We start from the raw sequence: 15,179 nt of genomic DNA, 5'->3' as shown, positions 1-15,179 counted from the left end.
AAAACAACAAGAAGCAAGGTAATGCCCTGATCCACACGGGTTGCTTTATCTTTACCTTAACCTCAGTTTCAATGGAGGGACCACAAACCTCGCGTCCTTATAATAAACTGGGAGGAAACGCTGCTTTAATGGAGATGAAATTCAAGTCTGTAACTGCATGAAGATCATCGTTCATTCTCCCTTCCTCAGCGTCCTCAGTGGTTCTTTGGAAGATCATTTGGTAGCGATGACATGAGAGTCAGGACAAATGTTGAATGGATCGAGTGTTTGAATACTTGTTCACACAGGCTTGGTGTGTGACAAAGATGTGTTTTATTTGTATAGTGTGTGTGTGTGTGTGTTGTTTGGTGTGTAGTCCTCAGTGTGTGTGAGTACGAGCTTTCTACCTGAGAGTTGCTCATGCTTCCCAGGCCGTCCTCAGGGTGTCCCTCAGGACTCCAGCTGCCCACCTTCTGAGACATCTCCTGAGCACGAGCCGTCACCCACGATTGGCTCTCCGGTATCCCGCCCCCAACCGGCCTATGGCACCCACACACACGTTTAGAAACACACACACACACACCATCACAGACACATCTTCCTTAGCCGCTCCGTTTCAACAAACCACCTCCAGTAAAGAAAGGCCGGCATCCAACTCACAGGCTGTTTGCAGTCTCTGTTGTCTCAGGTGGAGGCAGAGCTTTGTTAAGTCCCGGACCCCCATCCTGGGCGGGGGAAGGTGGCTCCACGCGCTGAAACAGTAATGGCGTTCGATTCTGTGTGAGATATACAACATGGCCGTCGCCAGCTATCAGGCAGACTGACAGGGAAATGGAGGGAAAAGGAGCAGAGCAGGAGCAGAGGGGATGTAGGGAGAGAGAGGGGGGGGCTGTCGGCTGAAGCAGAGCGAGGCAGAACAGGTAATGCAGGAGGGAGAAATGGGGGGAGGGCATTCTGGGACCTGGATAACCTGTGAGGTGTCCAGGTCCATTCTTTAATATCAAAAAAACATAAAGAGCCGCACAGCAGGAAGCTCCCGTACGGGGTGATTATGTTTTTTTGGTATGCCTGATTGTTTTGAGGATGTGCGCGTCTGGTTTTGATTTTAATCAGAGAGTTTTATAAGGTCCAATACGGCAGTGAAATACAGCTGAGGGTCTGATCAGGGTAATTGATCAGAATGGTTCTGGGTTTGATCGGGTGAAGGATCTATGTGGAAACAACAGAAGCGGGGGGGTTTGATAAACTGTGGAGCAATAAAAGAGGGGCCTCATTCAAAGCAGGGATGGTCGTCATGGAGGAGAAACGCTGCAACAATCCTGCAGAGGGGAGCATAGCAGGTGAAATGCATGATGGGACAAATGCTGCATTCATTGTCATTCAGTTAGAAGTCATCAGCACTCCCAAATCACCTCCTTCATGATTTCAAAGTGGGCGTGAACTTGTCACAAATGCTTAAAAACAAACCTCCAGCGCGCGTCGAGTCATCAGGGAACTTTTCTGTTTCAATTACTTTTGATTTTAAAACATTTCAGACATTGTTTTGTTTGTTTTCCCTTTAATTAAATCCAAACTGTGGCAATGAGCCTACCATCTATGACTGCAAGAACTGAACATTACACTGAATTAACTTTCCCACCAAAATTAGCGCGTTGACGCAGGTTTTTCAGACCCGGGAAGACCCGCAAATAAATGTCTCTTTCCCCATTGCCAGTGAAGTATCCTCCTGTCTGTCTCTGTTCTGCTGCTTCACCGTCACAAACGTGCCGGAGACAGGGTTAGGAAACAATAATACGCACAAAGAACTTACATTATACTCTTTGGTAGGCAGCATGGATGCCAGTGAAGATGTTAGGTCTTTATTGAATCTATTACTCATTCAGCATGTTTATCAAACTCGGCGCCGACAACTTGGGAACGATGTTCGAGCGCTGCTCGGACGGTAGCTGAGATGACAGCAGAGATTAGCGTGTCGACCTGGGTTTACCTGGGTTTACCTGGGTGTACCCATCAATGTCGACGGGAGCCGAGGCGATATTTCACCGGGTCTGGGTGCTGATTGTAGCCTTTCCCACTTAGCAAAAAGCCGGGTGTTAGCGGGTTCTTGACCAGTGGGAAAGCGGCTTTATGTAAAGTGCAACATGTAAAGCAAACCTTTGAATCCGATGACATTTAGGATCATGAAACGCTGAGATGATGTCCAGTATGTGTTGTGGGAAAGAATGGGCGAAAGAGTTAATGTGAAGGTGAAACTGACTCCTCCTTCTTCCACTGCGGAGAAAGAAGGAGCAGCTCTCCAGGTGTTTATGGTCCGAGCTTTAGATCTTATGATATGAAGATGCAAGACAGCAGAATTCATGTGGACGGGGGGGGGGTCGGCTATATCTGTCAACGGTTGCTGTCCTTTAACGGGGACAGAGTGAACAGCAGAGTCATTGCAGCAATATCGAACTGTCCCAGGTCACAGGCATGGGTGATGGGGGGTGAGGAGGAACAGTATCTTTACAAGCAGTCTACACGGGAAAGAATCAAGCTCAGGAGAGGGAGCCAATCAGAAGGCTCCTGTGATGTTCAGGCATGGGCACCTTCAGGGCTGTGACAACACGGAGGCCTGTTTAACACCAAACCCTGCAATCTCAGGCGTATAATCGAACCGTTGTTATGAATGAAAGAGCACTTTTCTTAAAAGTCTCCTCATGTTTTATGTGTGCATTTCCTTCTGCATAAAGCCAACGCTACAACTGCTGCAAAAGCAAGAAGTAACAAACTTTCACCAGCAGATGGCAGCACTGGTTATACTGTTAGAGAAGGAGAGATTGTTAAGTCATGTGTTTACCCCCAGAATGCCCGGGTGAGGTGGCTGAAAGAGGATTCCTCCCTGGATCTGCACAAAGGTTGTCACAGCCCTGGCTTACATGAGTGGATTACAGCCCGGCAGCCTTGATTTCAGTGCGTCAGTCTGCCTTCACTTTAAAGGATCAGATGCAGAAAGAGTGTTAAAGAGTGTCATTCTCTTTGAGACAACAGTACCTGCTCAAGTGCCTGTGAGCGCTTGATTTTGCTCTGCCGGTAGTACTCCATGATCATCATGGCAGCGTAGATTTTCCCAACTGTGAGGTCTGTCGCTGCTGAGAGAATGACAAGTTACCCTGCAAGATTAGACCTTTGGTATGGACCCTGAGCGCGAGGAATGGCAGAAAGGGGTGAGGCGTGCACACAAACAGACACACTTGGACTCACATACACACACACATGAACATTGAGCATATAGTCTTTTCACAAACAGATTTTTAAACCTTTATATTACTCTGTTTGAACTTTTTAAAGCATTGATATTTGTCACAGTCTTGTAATCAAAGCATCTCATTGTGATAAAGATGAAACCAAACTCAGTCGCTCCGGGATTCTGCAATCATGTGATTGCCAGAATCAACATAAATTTAACTGAGTCATTTTAAAATAAATAAAAATACATGAAATAAAATCTGATTGAGACTGTAAACGACTTAATAATAAAAGCATAAAATATTCCATAGTTTTAACAGCAAATGTCATGCATCTCACAAACCAATCTACTGTATTATGCAACTAGTGCGTTAGCACACGTGCATTTAGTTTCAGTGTTCTTTTTTTATCATGCACCGCCAGCCATCTAACGTACACAGCTGACTTCCCCTGGAGTGAAAAGACGTCTATAGAGAGTTGATCTATAGTGAGGCACCCTCTGATCTCAGGCACACAGAGGTGAAGTGTGGGGACCGGGGGTGGACTACTCACAGTGAGAGTGGTAACTGTAGCTCAACGTAAGGACAGGAGTGTGGACTGTGCGTGCGTGCGTGTGAGCGTGCGTGCGTGCATGCGTGTAGTAGGTTTGTGTCTACCATGCAGCTTTAACTGTATCAGTGGCCCTGTTTACTCATGGTATGAACATGCATCCAAAGTGACCTGATCACAAGAGGACAGCCTTGAAGTGATAATCTGGAAGATCTCAGGTCCTTTCTCTTTGGCGGCACCTTATGGTGATAAACGGTAATTACAGGAGCACACTTCCCAGATATCCAGACAGTGCTGCATGTGTGACGTCCCTGGTTGGCTCCGGTTGTAACTCTTGATTTTCCTGGCTGACGGTCGCTTTCCTTTTCAGACTGTTTGCCTTCATCTGAGCGTCGAGTTTGTTTCTTCTTCTTTGGATTTTCACTTCTTGTTGAAGTTGTATCTGTAGTCATCCATCTTTTCTTTGTTTGTTCAGCCATAGTAGATTACTGTTTACTCGCAACACTTGCAGAGAGCGGAAAAGCAGCCGCTTAGCTCCGCCTACCCTCTCTGGCAGACCAACCACTGCTGGCTGATGGAAAACGTGATTTTTTTCTGCTAATGTCGCCACAGACAGCCAGTCTGTAATACTGTCAATGTAAAGGTTTTCATCAGTGGGCCATACGCTCAATCACCACTGTGTTACCTCGTCCGGCGATAGAGAGTGACTCAGACATTTATTTACATGAAAATCTTCCAGATTATTACTAAGTAAAAGTGCAAAAGCATTCCTGACACACTGAGAAAATATCGAGGTTTGATCTCGGGCACATTTGTCAGTGGTCCGAGACACATGTGGCCAGATTATTTCATTAGTGTGGACGCAGACGTGTCCTGGGCCATCCTGTTCGTCATAACCGAAACCGTTTCTGCTCCTTGTGTCACTCGTTTTCCTTTCTAATCATCATTTTTTAACATGATGCATTTAAGAGGATTAGTAAGGACAGGTGCATAGTATTGTTTATAATGGCACAATCCCTTACAGACAGGTGGCGGGTGAGAGATGTGAGCAGATGAAGATTTTTAAAAGAGGAGATGAGAATAAATAACGTGGATCGGCCTGTTTGTCAAAGTTTAAACCACAGAGCTGCAGAGGAACATTTCTGGCCATAATCGGCCGATCCCTCTCTCGCTCATCCACATTGGTGTGGTCTCTCTCTCTCTCTCTCTCTCTCTGCTGCACATCTGTTGTTACTTTATGTATAATAACGACGACAGTGGCGTCCTGTTTATTTGCATATTGAGCAGCGAAGTGAGATCTTATCACGAGTGGTCACTTGAGACGCACGTGAAGCCGTGTGTTAATACCAGGAGTAAACAGGCTCAGAGCCTCTGTTTCCTCATGTGTACATCGTGATGTCTCTCTAGATTTGTGGTGTATGCGTGTTGATGTGCGTGGTTATGTGCCAGCTGTATCAGAGGGTGCAGCAGTGACAGAGACTGGCTGAGAGAAGCGGTCCTCGGGTGGTGTGAAGAGAAACATCGTTGGAGCACTGGGCGGCACAGGGTGGCTGCATCCAAGGCCACAAAGCTGCGCCTGCACCCATACTCTGCAACTTACACTTGTGCGGCGTAACCAGCAAATCCAGAGTCTTCTGGGACAGGTTGGGCCAGATCGCCATCATCTCTTTCCTCAGCTCTGCGTCCATCTGGTGCTTGTCGACACCGCCTGAGCAGATCCAACGAGCACACGCACATGCACGCACACACAAACACGCATGTCGAAGTCCGTGGACACACATCAGGTCAGACACAAGCGTAAGTTTGATCATACACACACAAGCGCACACAAGCCATTCACACACATTCAGGTTGATAGAAAAAGGTGTAAGAGAGGACAAACAAGAGAAACGTGGTCTTATTAGTAAGGCCATTATAACGGCTGTGATCAAGCACAGATCCTTCAGTTTAACAACCCAGACACCCAGATCAGATTAACAACATGCTACACACACAATCTACTGCCAAAGACAGCATTGTACTTAAGCTACAGAAGGAGAAGCACCAGGAAGAGCTCACGGGTTCTGGGATCAGCACAGAGCTAGCAGACAGCGCTGCACTAAAGAGGAAATAAGACAAAGGAGAAGAATGCAGGTGAAAGTCGGAGCAAAGGAGGTAAAATGGATTCCAAACCTTCCGCACCCTTGGCGATCTTGATGTCCAGGGCCGTGCGGATCAAGGCCATGAGAGTGGAGTTGAAGTGGACCGTGTTGTCGTCGGCCACGGGCAGATCCATACGGAGGAGTCTCTGTGGGAGAGCCAATCAGTGTGGGCAGTGAGGAAATCGGGAATTAAGCGGGATGTGTGGAACCTCCAGGTGACAAGGGGGAGTCGAGAGGGAGGGGGGAGAGGGAGAAGAGAGGGGTTTGGGTGAGGGAGGTTCGGGGAGCTGTGCACAGCGTCTGTAGCAGGCTCTGACTCTGCCTGCAACAAGTGATTCAACTTCAGTGTCACATTAGACGTGATTTTCAGAGCTGACGTGAGAACACACTCATGCGTAAGATTTAATGTGTTTTATATGAAACAACCTGTGAGTGCAAAGGTTCAATCCTGTTCATGTTTAGCTTTCAGATTCGTCCCTTCATTCATTCATTTACTTTATAACTGTGGTTTAGTCTGCGTGTGCGGTCTGACCTCAGAAGAGCTCACAGGTTGGTTACAGTCTTTGACGAACGACCAGCAGGACAGATGAGCAGCAGCTACTGTGTGCAGAGCTCCCCCTGGAGGTTTGGAGGTTCACAGTGAAAACCACAAAAACCAGATGATAAACCAATAAAGCAAAAACAGCTAAGGGACCACTCTGAGGAAAAGGAACTTGACTTTTTGTTTATTGGTTTCATCCTTTATGGCTCTTGTTGGTTTTTAATTGATACAAAGACACACACCAACTCACAGGCGACAGAGTGAAGTTAGTGTGTGTTTGGTGACAGAATACGGCGACAACTCGGACATGCAGCGTATCATGCCTCCCCATAATGTCTCCTTTAATCCATTCATTTAAACTCCTTTCAATAACCTTCATTCCCCCAATCCCTTCTTGCACATCTCACCCCCATGCAGCATGCGATGCACACGCAATATGCCTCACAGGACAAGCAGCTGCGCAGCCGTACACAGAAAGCATCCTCTGTTGGCGACATTAAAATGAGTTTGTGAGCCGTTTTAACGCTACAGGAGAAAATAAGAAGACTTGTAGAAGATGGGGCTAAAGTGATAGAGCTAGTTGCTCTATCGCTAACTATCTGATGTCTAATGTGTGAAAATGGGCACAGGCTTGGAGGGTTAATAGGTGAGAGAGAGCAGCCTTCTTTGGAAAAAGAAAGAAACACAAAAATGGCCTCCATGTTGTTTAAAATGCTAAATGGTTGTTCACTAAACGGGAGAATACGTAGATATTATAGAGACGAGTAAAAGGGGAAAGCTTAAAGAGATGCTCGATGGGTTAAAGAGCTGCAGCATGTGAAGAGAAAAATGGACAAAGAAAAGAAAGTAAGAAAACAAAGAAGGAAACGTCACCACACTAAGTTGGCTGTGTCTGTAAGAAAGCGTCCTGCCTGAGGGCTCAGCTGTCTCTCTTCTGGACAGAGAAGATCAGAGGTTAAAAGCAGTGGAGCTTGATGGGTCATTGTTCTGTGGATGGGCAGGAAGGTCGGGGTAAGGGTGGGACTCATCTCATTGGCAAGATGCGTAGGGGGAGTGGGAAGAGGAGGTAAGGAACTGTCTAGAAAATGTATCCAGTAATAATGATTAGTTTTGCTTAAATCATGCTTGTTAACGGGGGTCTGGGGGGCACTGAGGGGCACTGAGGGGGGGGCTGTGTTTTAGTTCAGGGAGGAGGCTTTTAGGAAAAATGTAGGAGGGTAAAACCAAAAGGATGCAGAAAGAAAGAGGGCATCAGATGTAAGGCGGGGTGAAAAATAAAACATGATTCAGTGAGAGAGAGAGAGAGAGAGCTGGAGGAGCAAAGCCTGGGTCAAATAGTACTGTGTAGTCCACACAGGTAGCACTAACTTTAGACTGTGAAAGCAAAGCAGCAGATGATTATCAGATTGTTCTCTGACATGTTCTCATATTTAACGGTAAACACTGTCAGCATATTTGGCCCAGGTCTGCAGGAGAAGGAGAGGAGGGTCGGATGAAGCGATGGTCAGCGATGGAGTGATCTCCTGCGCCTACAGGCTGTTTGGCCGGCTGTCCCCTGAGGCTCACAGTGATCTGCCAATGATGTCTCATGATGCTGATTACAAGAGGTGAAAGGTCACTTTGATGTTTCTGTTCTGATAACAACTTGTGGAAGATTAACTGTGTCTGTGGTTCTATGACAGGCAGGGTGTTGGTGGTTATCGGCCATGCAGAAGGCAGGTAAGGGAGTGTGTATGTGTCAGGAGGGGAGCAATATGCAGAGATGAGGGGGGGCTGGAAACAGAATAGAACTGCATTGACGACAGAACCAGAAGGACAAAGAGAAGATTGGACTTGCAGATAGAAAAGGCTGCTCGGGGGCTTGGAGCTGCTACATGAAGGGTAACAGAAAAAGAACTGCTTCTGAATGGCAACACAAGGCTCTCTGAGGAGAACACATCACTGACACAAGCCTTCCTGCTCTCTCTACCGTTAGAATAAAAGACAATGTCTATGTGTAGGTTGATGGAGCTGTGAGTCTGTGTGTTTGTGAGTCTGCCCCATCCACAGGACGGGATGAGTCAGAGGACGTAAGTCTGGCGGACCTTCCAAGCCCTGCTGCACACGTGTGTTTCCGTGTAAGAGTGTGCGTGTTTGACAGCGTCTTCATGTGTGAAATGTTCGTCTAATTAATCAGAATCTTCAATGTTTATGTACTTAGATGTATTTTTGTTGATTATAATGTGCGTGGCTTTTGCATGGTTGTGGAATCAGTGAATGTCCACGGTACGCTGCGCAAACGAGCTGAGAAGGTCCCTCTTTTCATTCCCTCCTGTGGATACACAACCCCTCTAACCCTTCACCCTAATTGTCTTGCTACCTCCACCCACCCATCCCACACCACCACACAACGCCACAACACCGACCAGGCCACCCCCACTTTCCACGAGAAGAAAAGGAAACAGAACCAAAGAAACGACGACACTAAACTTTACACCACGTTGAGCGCTTAAATCCCTGGCCCCTCCCGCCCTCCTTCCCTCCCTCTCTCCTTCCCTCCCTCTCTCCCTCCCCAACAAACATAAGAGACTTGGGTGGAGACTGGGTCCTTTCTGACCTTGTATGCCACCCGTGCTGGACACCTCTTCCCGAGGCCTAGTGGAGGACACATGTGCCTCAGCATGTCATACATTTCCCTGCAACTGATCCTGCCACTGCATCATCATCAGCCAGAGCCACCACCCCGTTTACCAGAGCACAAAGAAGGGAGAGATGGAGATATTAGGAGAGAGAGAAGAGGAGAGAGTGAGAGAGACATGGTTGAAAGAGAGGAGAGGTGTCACGGTGTCAGAGAGTGAGAGAGAAAAAACACCAAAACAAAGTAAAAGAACAAAAAACAGAGAGACAAGGTTATTTGGCTGACGTGGAGCGAGCGTGGCCGCGCGGCTTCTCTACCAGCTACAGGACTCGAGTTTGTCATGTCAGAAAAGAGAGAGGGAGTAAACGACAGAGGGAAGGGAGACAACAGGAGGAAGATAAGGATTACATGTTGTCTTGTTGTATCTGAATACAATTCAGTGCAAGCATGAAAAGATTTGTGCGTGTGTGTGTGCGTGCGTGTCCGAGATCGTGTGTGTTTGTGAGCTTGACCTGCTGGGACGAGGAGGGAGGGGGGGAGGAGGAGGAGGAGGAGGAAGAGGAGGAGGAGGAGTCAATGCAGTTTCTGTCTTTCCCCGAACCCCCAAAATACCAAGAACAATGCAACACTACAGTGGGCAACCGTAGCTCGCTACGTTATAGCCATGGCTCCACAGCAAGCAAAAGAAAAGAATATCGAAAAGAAAGAAAAAGATTTCTTTGACGCTCAAACGTCTTAAAGTGGATTTTTTCCATTTCACTGAGTGCATTTCACATGCTTCTCTGGGTGTCTGCATTGTCCCGCACATTCTCTCAGCAGTTCAGAATGCAGGTCGATAATGGTTTTAAATTGAAATGAAAAAGATAAAAAAAGAAATAAAGCGGCATTCATTCCATTCCCGAATGCTGTGGCTAGCAAGTGTGGTTGAGAGATTTTGTTTGAATGGAAGTCAAACCTTGCAGGCCACCCTATGGGGGCATTTCTTGCCTAAGCCGAGAGGCGGGTCGATAACTCGTAATAAACTGTACATGTCCTTATAATGAATGCGCCCGCTGCAAGAAGAATACAGGGGAGTTAAGAAACACACAGATACACACAGGAAAACACACACACACTCAGAGAGAAGAGAAAACATTGGGAGGAAGAGCACAAGATTGAAAAGTACACAGTGTCTGAAATGTTGACATTAATAACTCTGTTTTGTCCTCGTCCTCAGCTCCTCTCTCTGCAGTCCAACCCCTCACTGCGTGTATGTGATTAAGGAATTGCACACAGAGTAGAAAAGCATGGGCTTTGTAAACAGCTAAATGCTAATAGCTGCTTGTCGTGTGCAGATCCCCTCCCTCTTAAATATGTGTTCCTTCTGTTTCCTGTGCAGTGGTGGCCATGTCGAGGGCAGTGAAGCGGGACTGAAAATAGCATGTTAGCTTAAACACAGATAACATTTTATACATTTTAAATATATATCTATTTCCAAGCCTTTTGTAGCAAACATTAACCATGTTCATCTCACACTTTCTGTTTATTTAATCCTTCCATTTTCTATTTCTTCTTCCTTTCCTTTCCCTGTCGAGAGCAGTCCATGTGCAGGCTACAGGACAGCACGAGGGCGACACACAGGCACTGGAATACAGATACCGTGAAACGTAGCGCGTCTGCAGCAGAGACTCATTAAGTCGCCACATAAAGTTTTTAACAGTATGCAGATTCCAGAGGAGGGGACGTGTTTGGGAAGGGCTGGGAGGTAATTTGAGGACAGTTTACTGAAAAGAGGAGGAGGGGAAGGAGGAGGGAGGAGGAGTTGTACGGTGTTAGAGAGATAACCAGATGCCTGATGAGGTTATACTCAGGTCCGTTACAGCTCCTGTGCAGCTCTTTAGCCAGAAGATTCAACGTTTGACAGTTCATTTCTCTGTTTGTACACTATTTGAAAAGACTTGTGGTAAAGTTTTATACAATAAAAACACAGTTACATCATGTTGTCAACAAATACTAGGAATATACACGTCCTGATTCTAGTTTTATGTTGACTATTTTTGTAAACAAAACCAGGAATAAGATGTGTGCATGGATTTTACTTTTGACTTAAGTGAATCATAATAGTTTGCCACATTACCACTGGATGTACGTATCTGTGTGTGTGTGTGTGTGTGTGTGCACCTGAGGGCGTGCACGTAACCACTCACCAGGCAGCAGGATCATACTCGGCCCATATCCTGACATACTCATCCAGGTGGTGCGGTCCCAGTATAGATGAGTCTCTCGTCAGGTACTCAAAGTTGTCCATGATGACGGCTACAAACAGATTCAGCATCTACATGTGCACACACACACACACACACACACACACACACACACACACACACACACACACACACACACACACACACACACACACACACACACACACAGAGAAGAGTTACACATCTGATCTGACACACGTGACTGATGTCCTGTCCGAGCTGTAACAAGCTGCAGAGAAACCAGAGGATGATCTGATGCTTGGATCACAAACAAAGTGAGAGCAGCACTTCGGAGGATTTCTGGAACATGCTACATCAGAGATATACTGATCACTATATGAATGTTGTAGCAGCAGGATTTCACATTTTTAAATAACATCTCATGCATGTGAGGTGTGGGCATGTTTCCACACGCACTGAATCATAACACAGGCACAGGGTGCAGAAGTGGGTGTCGGATTATGTCGTATGAACTCACCAGGAATGAACAGAAGAAGATGAAGGAGACAAAGTAGAGGTAGGCGACCTGGCTGCCGCACTCTGGATCTGTATTCCCTGACAGCTCGTCACAGTCTTTACCCCCCAGGCACGACAGCATGATATCATGCCACGCCTCGCCCGTCGCACTCCTGAAACACACGTATACTGGCCTCAGTTTATGAAGGAGTTGGAGTATAAAGTGGCAGCGGTTGGTTCCTTTTGTTATTGAAGATGATCTTTCTCAAATAAACTCTGTTTCTATAGAGATTCCTGCACACACACACACACACACGTTCTCACACACACACACGCACCTGAAGAGAAGCATGAGAGCCTGTATGAAGGTCCTGAAGTTGTTGTGCTGGGTGATGGCACTTTCGCCTCCTCCGTCTTCTTCAATCGCAATATTCCCGAACAGCTGTTGAACACAATCACACTGTTAACATGCTGTTTCACTGTTCAGGACTCCAGCGGCTCATCAGTGACCTTCTTCATCACTAAAACAGGTCTTTAACACTGAAACCTTTACTGCACACACTTCAAAGCCAACACTCTCATTATGATCCAGTTATGCACCAAATCCTTCTGCGGATTATCATCATCCTCATCCTCCTTATCTGCCTCATCCTCCTCCTCATCATCATTATCCTATAAAACATATTCAATTTATCCCAAAGGCACTGGAGCAGGTTTCAGGCTGAGGCTCTCACCCACCTGCATCCCAATGATGGCGTAGATGAAGAACAGCATGGCGATGAGGAGGCAGACATACGGCAGCGCCTGAGGAGAGACAGGTTGTCATTAGCTTTGATACATATGAGCGCGCTCTGCAGCGTATATGAGGCTGCATGTATATCTGCACAATATTGGAAATGAGATATATATAATGTGCATGTGACTTGTGTGTGTGTTATGCTGTATAATCGGGTGTGAACCTTGAAGGACTGAACAAAGGTCCAGAGCAGGATGCGGATGGTTTCTCCCTGCCTCAGCAGCTTGATGAGACGAGCTGCCCTGAACAGCCTCAGGAAACTTAGGTTGATGAAATTATTCTAAAGTACAGCCGAAACATAACCGCAGAGAACGAGACAGAAAGAGGACATGAGAGAGAGGGGAGGGGGTGGGGACAGTCGAGACAGGAGGATAGGAGGAGGATGGATGGAGTTGGGGTTGGAATAAAGGGAAAGAGTAGTTAGTTCTGGTGCAATGTGTGAAACCTGTTTTCCTCAGACAACCAAAACATAAAGAAATAAACTGAGGGAGATTCAAACTCAAGACAAATCAAAGAATCAGGAGCCAAACAAGTCAAAGCAAACCAAACTCAAATCAGCAAGGCTCCAACAAGCGTTTCATGTCCATTAAGTTAGGCAAAACCAAACAACACAGGGGAGAGGATCATCCAAATCTAACTAGGTTCATCCAATCGGGTTACGGAGTAGTAATCGTGGGAGGAATGGTGAGTAGTTAAAGTGCAGGGATGTCAGGACGTTTCCTTGGAAGGACAACCAAATGCACTAATTCTCTCAAGGCAAAGTGTGCAGTATCTCAATATGGACAAGCCCACAGCATGCAGATGTGCAACTCACAAGGCAAACCAGTAAAGGTAATGGCAGCTGATGCACCATCCAATAGGATTGGCTGCCAAAGTCATGTGACATTCTGTAGTGATGTCACAGCCCAATATGAGCAAGAAGGTGGCTGAAGGACTAAACAAGGTCATAAGTACAACATCTTTTATTTTCAGTCTCATTAGTTGTTTCATATTTCCCCAATCAAACATAAACATGGGAACATATTGTTTTATTTATACGATTATATCATTATTCATTTATGGTTATGACATTGGACAGAGTTCTTCAACCATGTACCACAGTAAGAACAGAAGAAAGCAGCTGGAGTGTAATTAAAGTGAGCTGAGGAGAGAGCTGAGGGAGTGGCAGCAGGCACATGCAGGTTCCATCTACGCTACAGCATGTGTTACACTGATGTGTGTGTGTGTGTGTGTGTGTGTGAGAGAGATAGAGAGTGTGTGTGTTGTGTGAAAATAAAAGGTTCCTGCCAAAGACATGCAAGGGGTAGCATGCATCACTTGCTCTCTCTGCCAGGGGCAAAGCTTTGGATTCACTCTACTGTTAGTTGAAACACTCCACCAGTCACTGTCATATGTGTCTGTGTGCACTGATACGATGAACGGCTAATCTGAGGAGATGTATGCAGCAATGTATTCCACTTTTTACAGGCCAATCCTTTACAGTGTGTTGCTTCCAGTAAAGGACGTGCAGTAAGGATAACAGAGTATGTGGAGCGATACAGTGACTGGCAGCGAGGATAGTAAACAAACGAAAAGGCCACAGGTTCAGAGCTCAGTGTCGAGGGTTGTGGGAGGGGGGGTGGGGGGGTCAAGCAAAACATGCACATCTCACAGCAGTAACATTGGCTGGGATGCAGATGCAGTAAAATAAGATCTCCAAAAAATTACAAACCATCTACATGTGGATGTTGCAGACATATGGTTTATAGCGGCAAATTTTTGGATTTTTGGTTGGTTTGAAGAACAACCAGAGAGATTGACCAAGCCAGTTGTCATGGGTGGACACAGAGGATTCATAGTGCATTTTGATTGGACGAAATCGCAGGAAGTAGTAGTAGTAGTAGTAGTAGTAGTTGATGGGGGGAGAAGGGGGTTGGGGCGGAGTAGATTACAGTAGATCATCGTTAAGTTTGTGGACGATTTAAAGAAAGCATGTAAAAAAGATAAAAACAAGAAAGAAATCAAGAGTCATTACAGAGACAAGTTAGCACAGCAGCACATCTGTGTCTGCAGATGTTGTACATCAACACAGCAGGAGATTAGATATAGAATATACAGTATAGTAAGCATGTAAACATGACTGTGTGCTAATATTAAAGGCTAACAAGTAAGTGGAATAGTTAGCTGGAGCATCAAGTAAAGCTTTACGGGTGTTTGAATCATTGGTGTCTCCAGTCTGAACACGATGTGTGTACAGTTTCTAAATACAGCGCACACACACACGCACACACACACACACACACACACACACACAGACTGGTGCACATACCAACAGTTTCACATCTTTTTACGGTCACATTTTGTCTTAAAGGGCTTTCAGGTTTTAGTAAGTAAAGTGACCTCCTGCAGCTTTTCAATGACTTGAACAAGTGTCACTTTATTATATAAAAATACCTAACGACATAATGTGGTCAGGAAATAATAATTTGCTGCTTATTTCCAAACTGCTGAGCACCGGTCATCCCCGGCTCGGAGCAGTGAAGCGACTGACTGCAGAGCAATAATGTAACTCCCACAACAGAATGCAGCTCTGATGTTAAACAAAGGAGCCGCAACTTTAATCTCTCAGAGATTCATTTTATTCATTTGTTTG

At 46.0% G+C, this 15,179-nt stretch overlaps 1 protein-coding gene across 1 annotated transcript in view; it reads right to left on the bottom strand.

Annotated features, from left to right (window-relative positions):
- Positions 1-15,179, bottom strand: part of cacna1aa (calcium channel, voltage-dependent, P/Q type, alpha 1A subunit, a) — a 60,147-nt gene that overhangs the window by 10,892 nt on the left and 34,076 nt on the right. The window contains exons 33-43 of the mRNA XM_069674011.1: positions 12,711-12,827; positions 12,490-12,555; positions 12,090-12,193; positions 11,774-11,924; positions 11,239-11,366; positions 10,008-10,104; positions 5,926-6,040; positions 5,354-5,461; positions 3,010-3,107; positions 640-755; positions 387-519 (exon numbers count right to left, since the gene is read on the bottom strand). Of these exons, the coding sequence (XP_069530112.1) occupies positions 387-519; positions 640-755; positions 3,010-3,107; positions 5,354-5,461; positions 5,926-6,040; positions 10,008-10,104; positions 11,239-11,366; positions 11,774-11,924; positions 12,090-12,193; positions 12,490-12,555; positions 12,711-12,827 (1,233 nt within the window). The remainder of the gene's footprint in view (positions 1-386; positions 520-639; positions 756-3,009; positions 3,108-5,353; positions 5,462-5,925; positions 6,041-10,007; positions 10,105-11,238; positions 11,367-11,773; positions 11,925-12,089; positions 12,194-12,489; positions 12,556-12,710; positions 12,828-15,179) is intronic.

This window comes from Semicossyphus pulcher, unplaced genomic scaffold, assembly GCF_022749685.1.
Source record: "Semicossyphus pulcher isolate SPU_LCO1_2020_fin unplaced genomic scaffold, fSemPul1.0.p SCAF_23, whole genome shotgun sequence".
Classification (NCBI taxonomy): Eukaryota; Metazoa; Chordata; class Actinopteri; order Labriformes; family Labridae; genus Semicossyphus; species Semicossyphus pulcher.
Note: the sequence above shows the minus strand (reverse complement) of the source record. Positions and strands in the feature narration are given on the sequence as shown.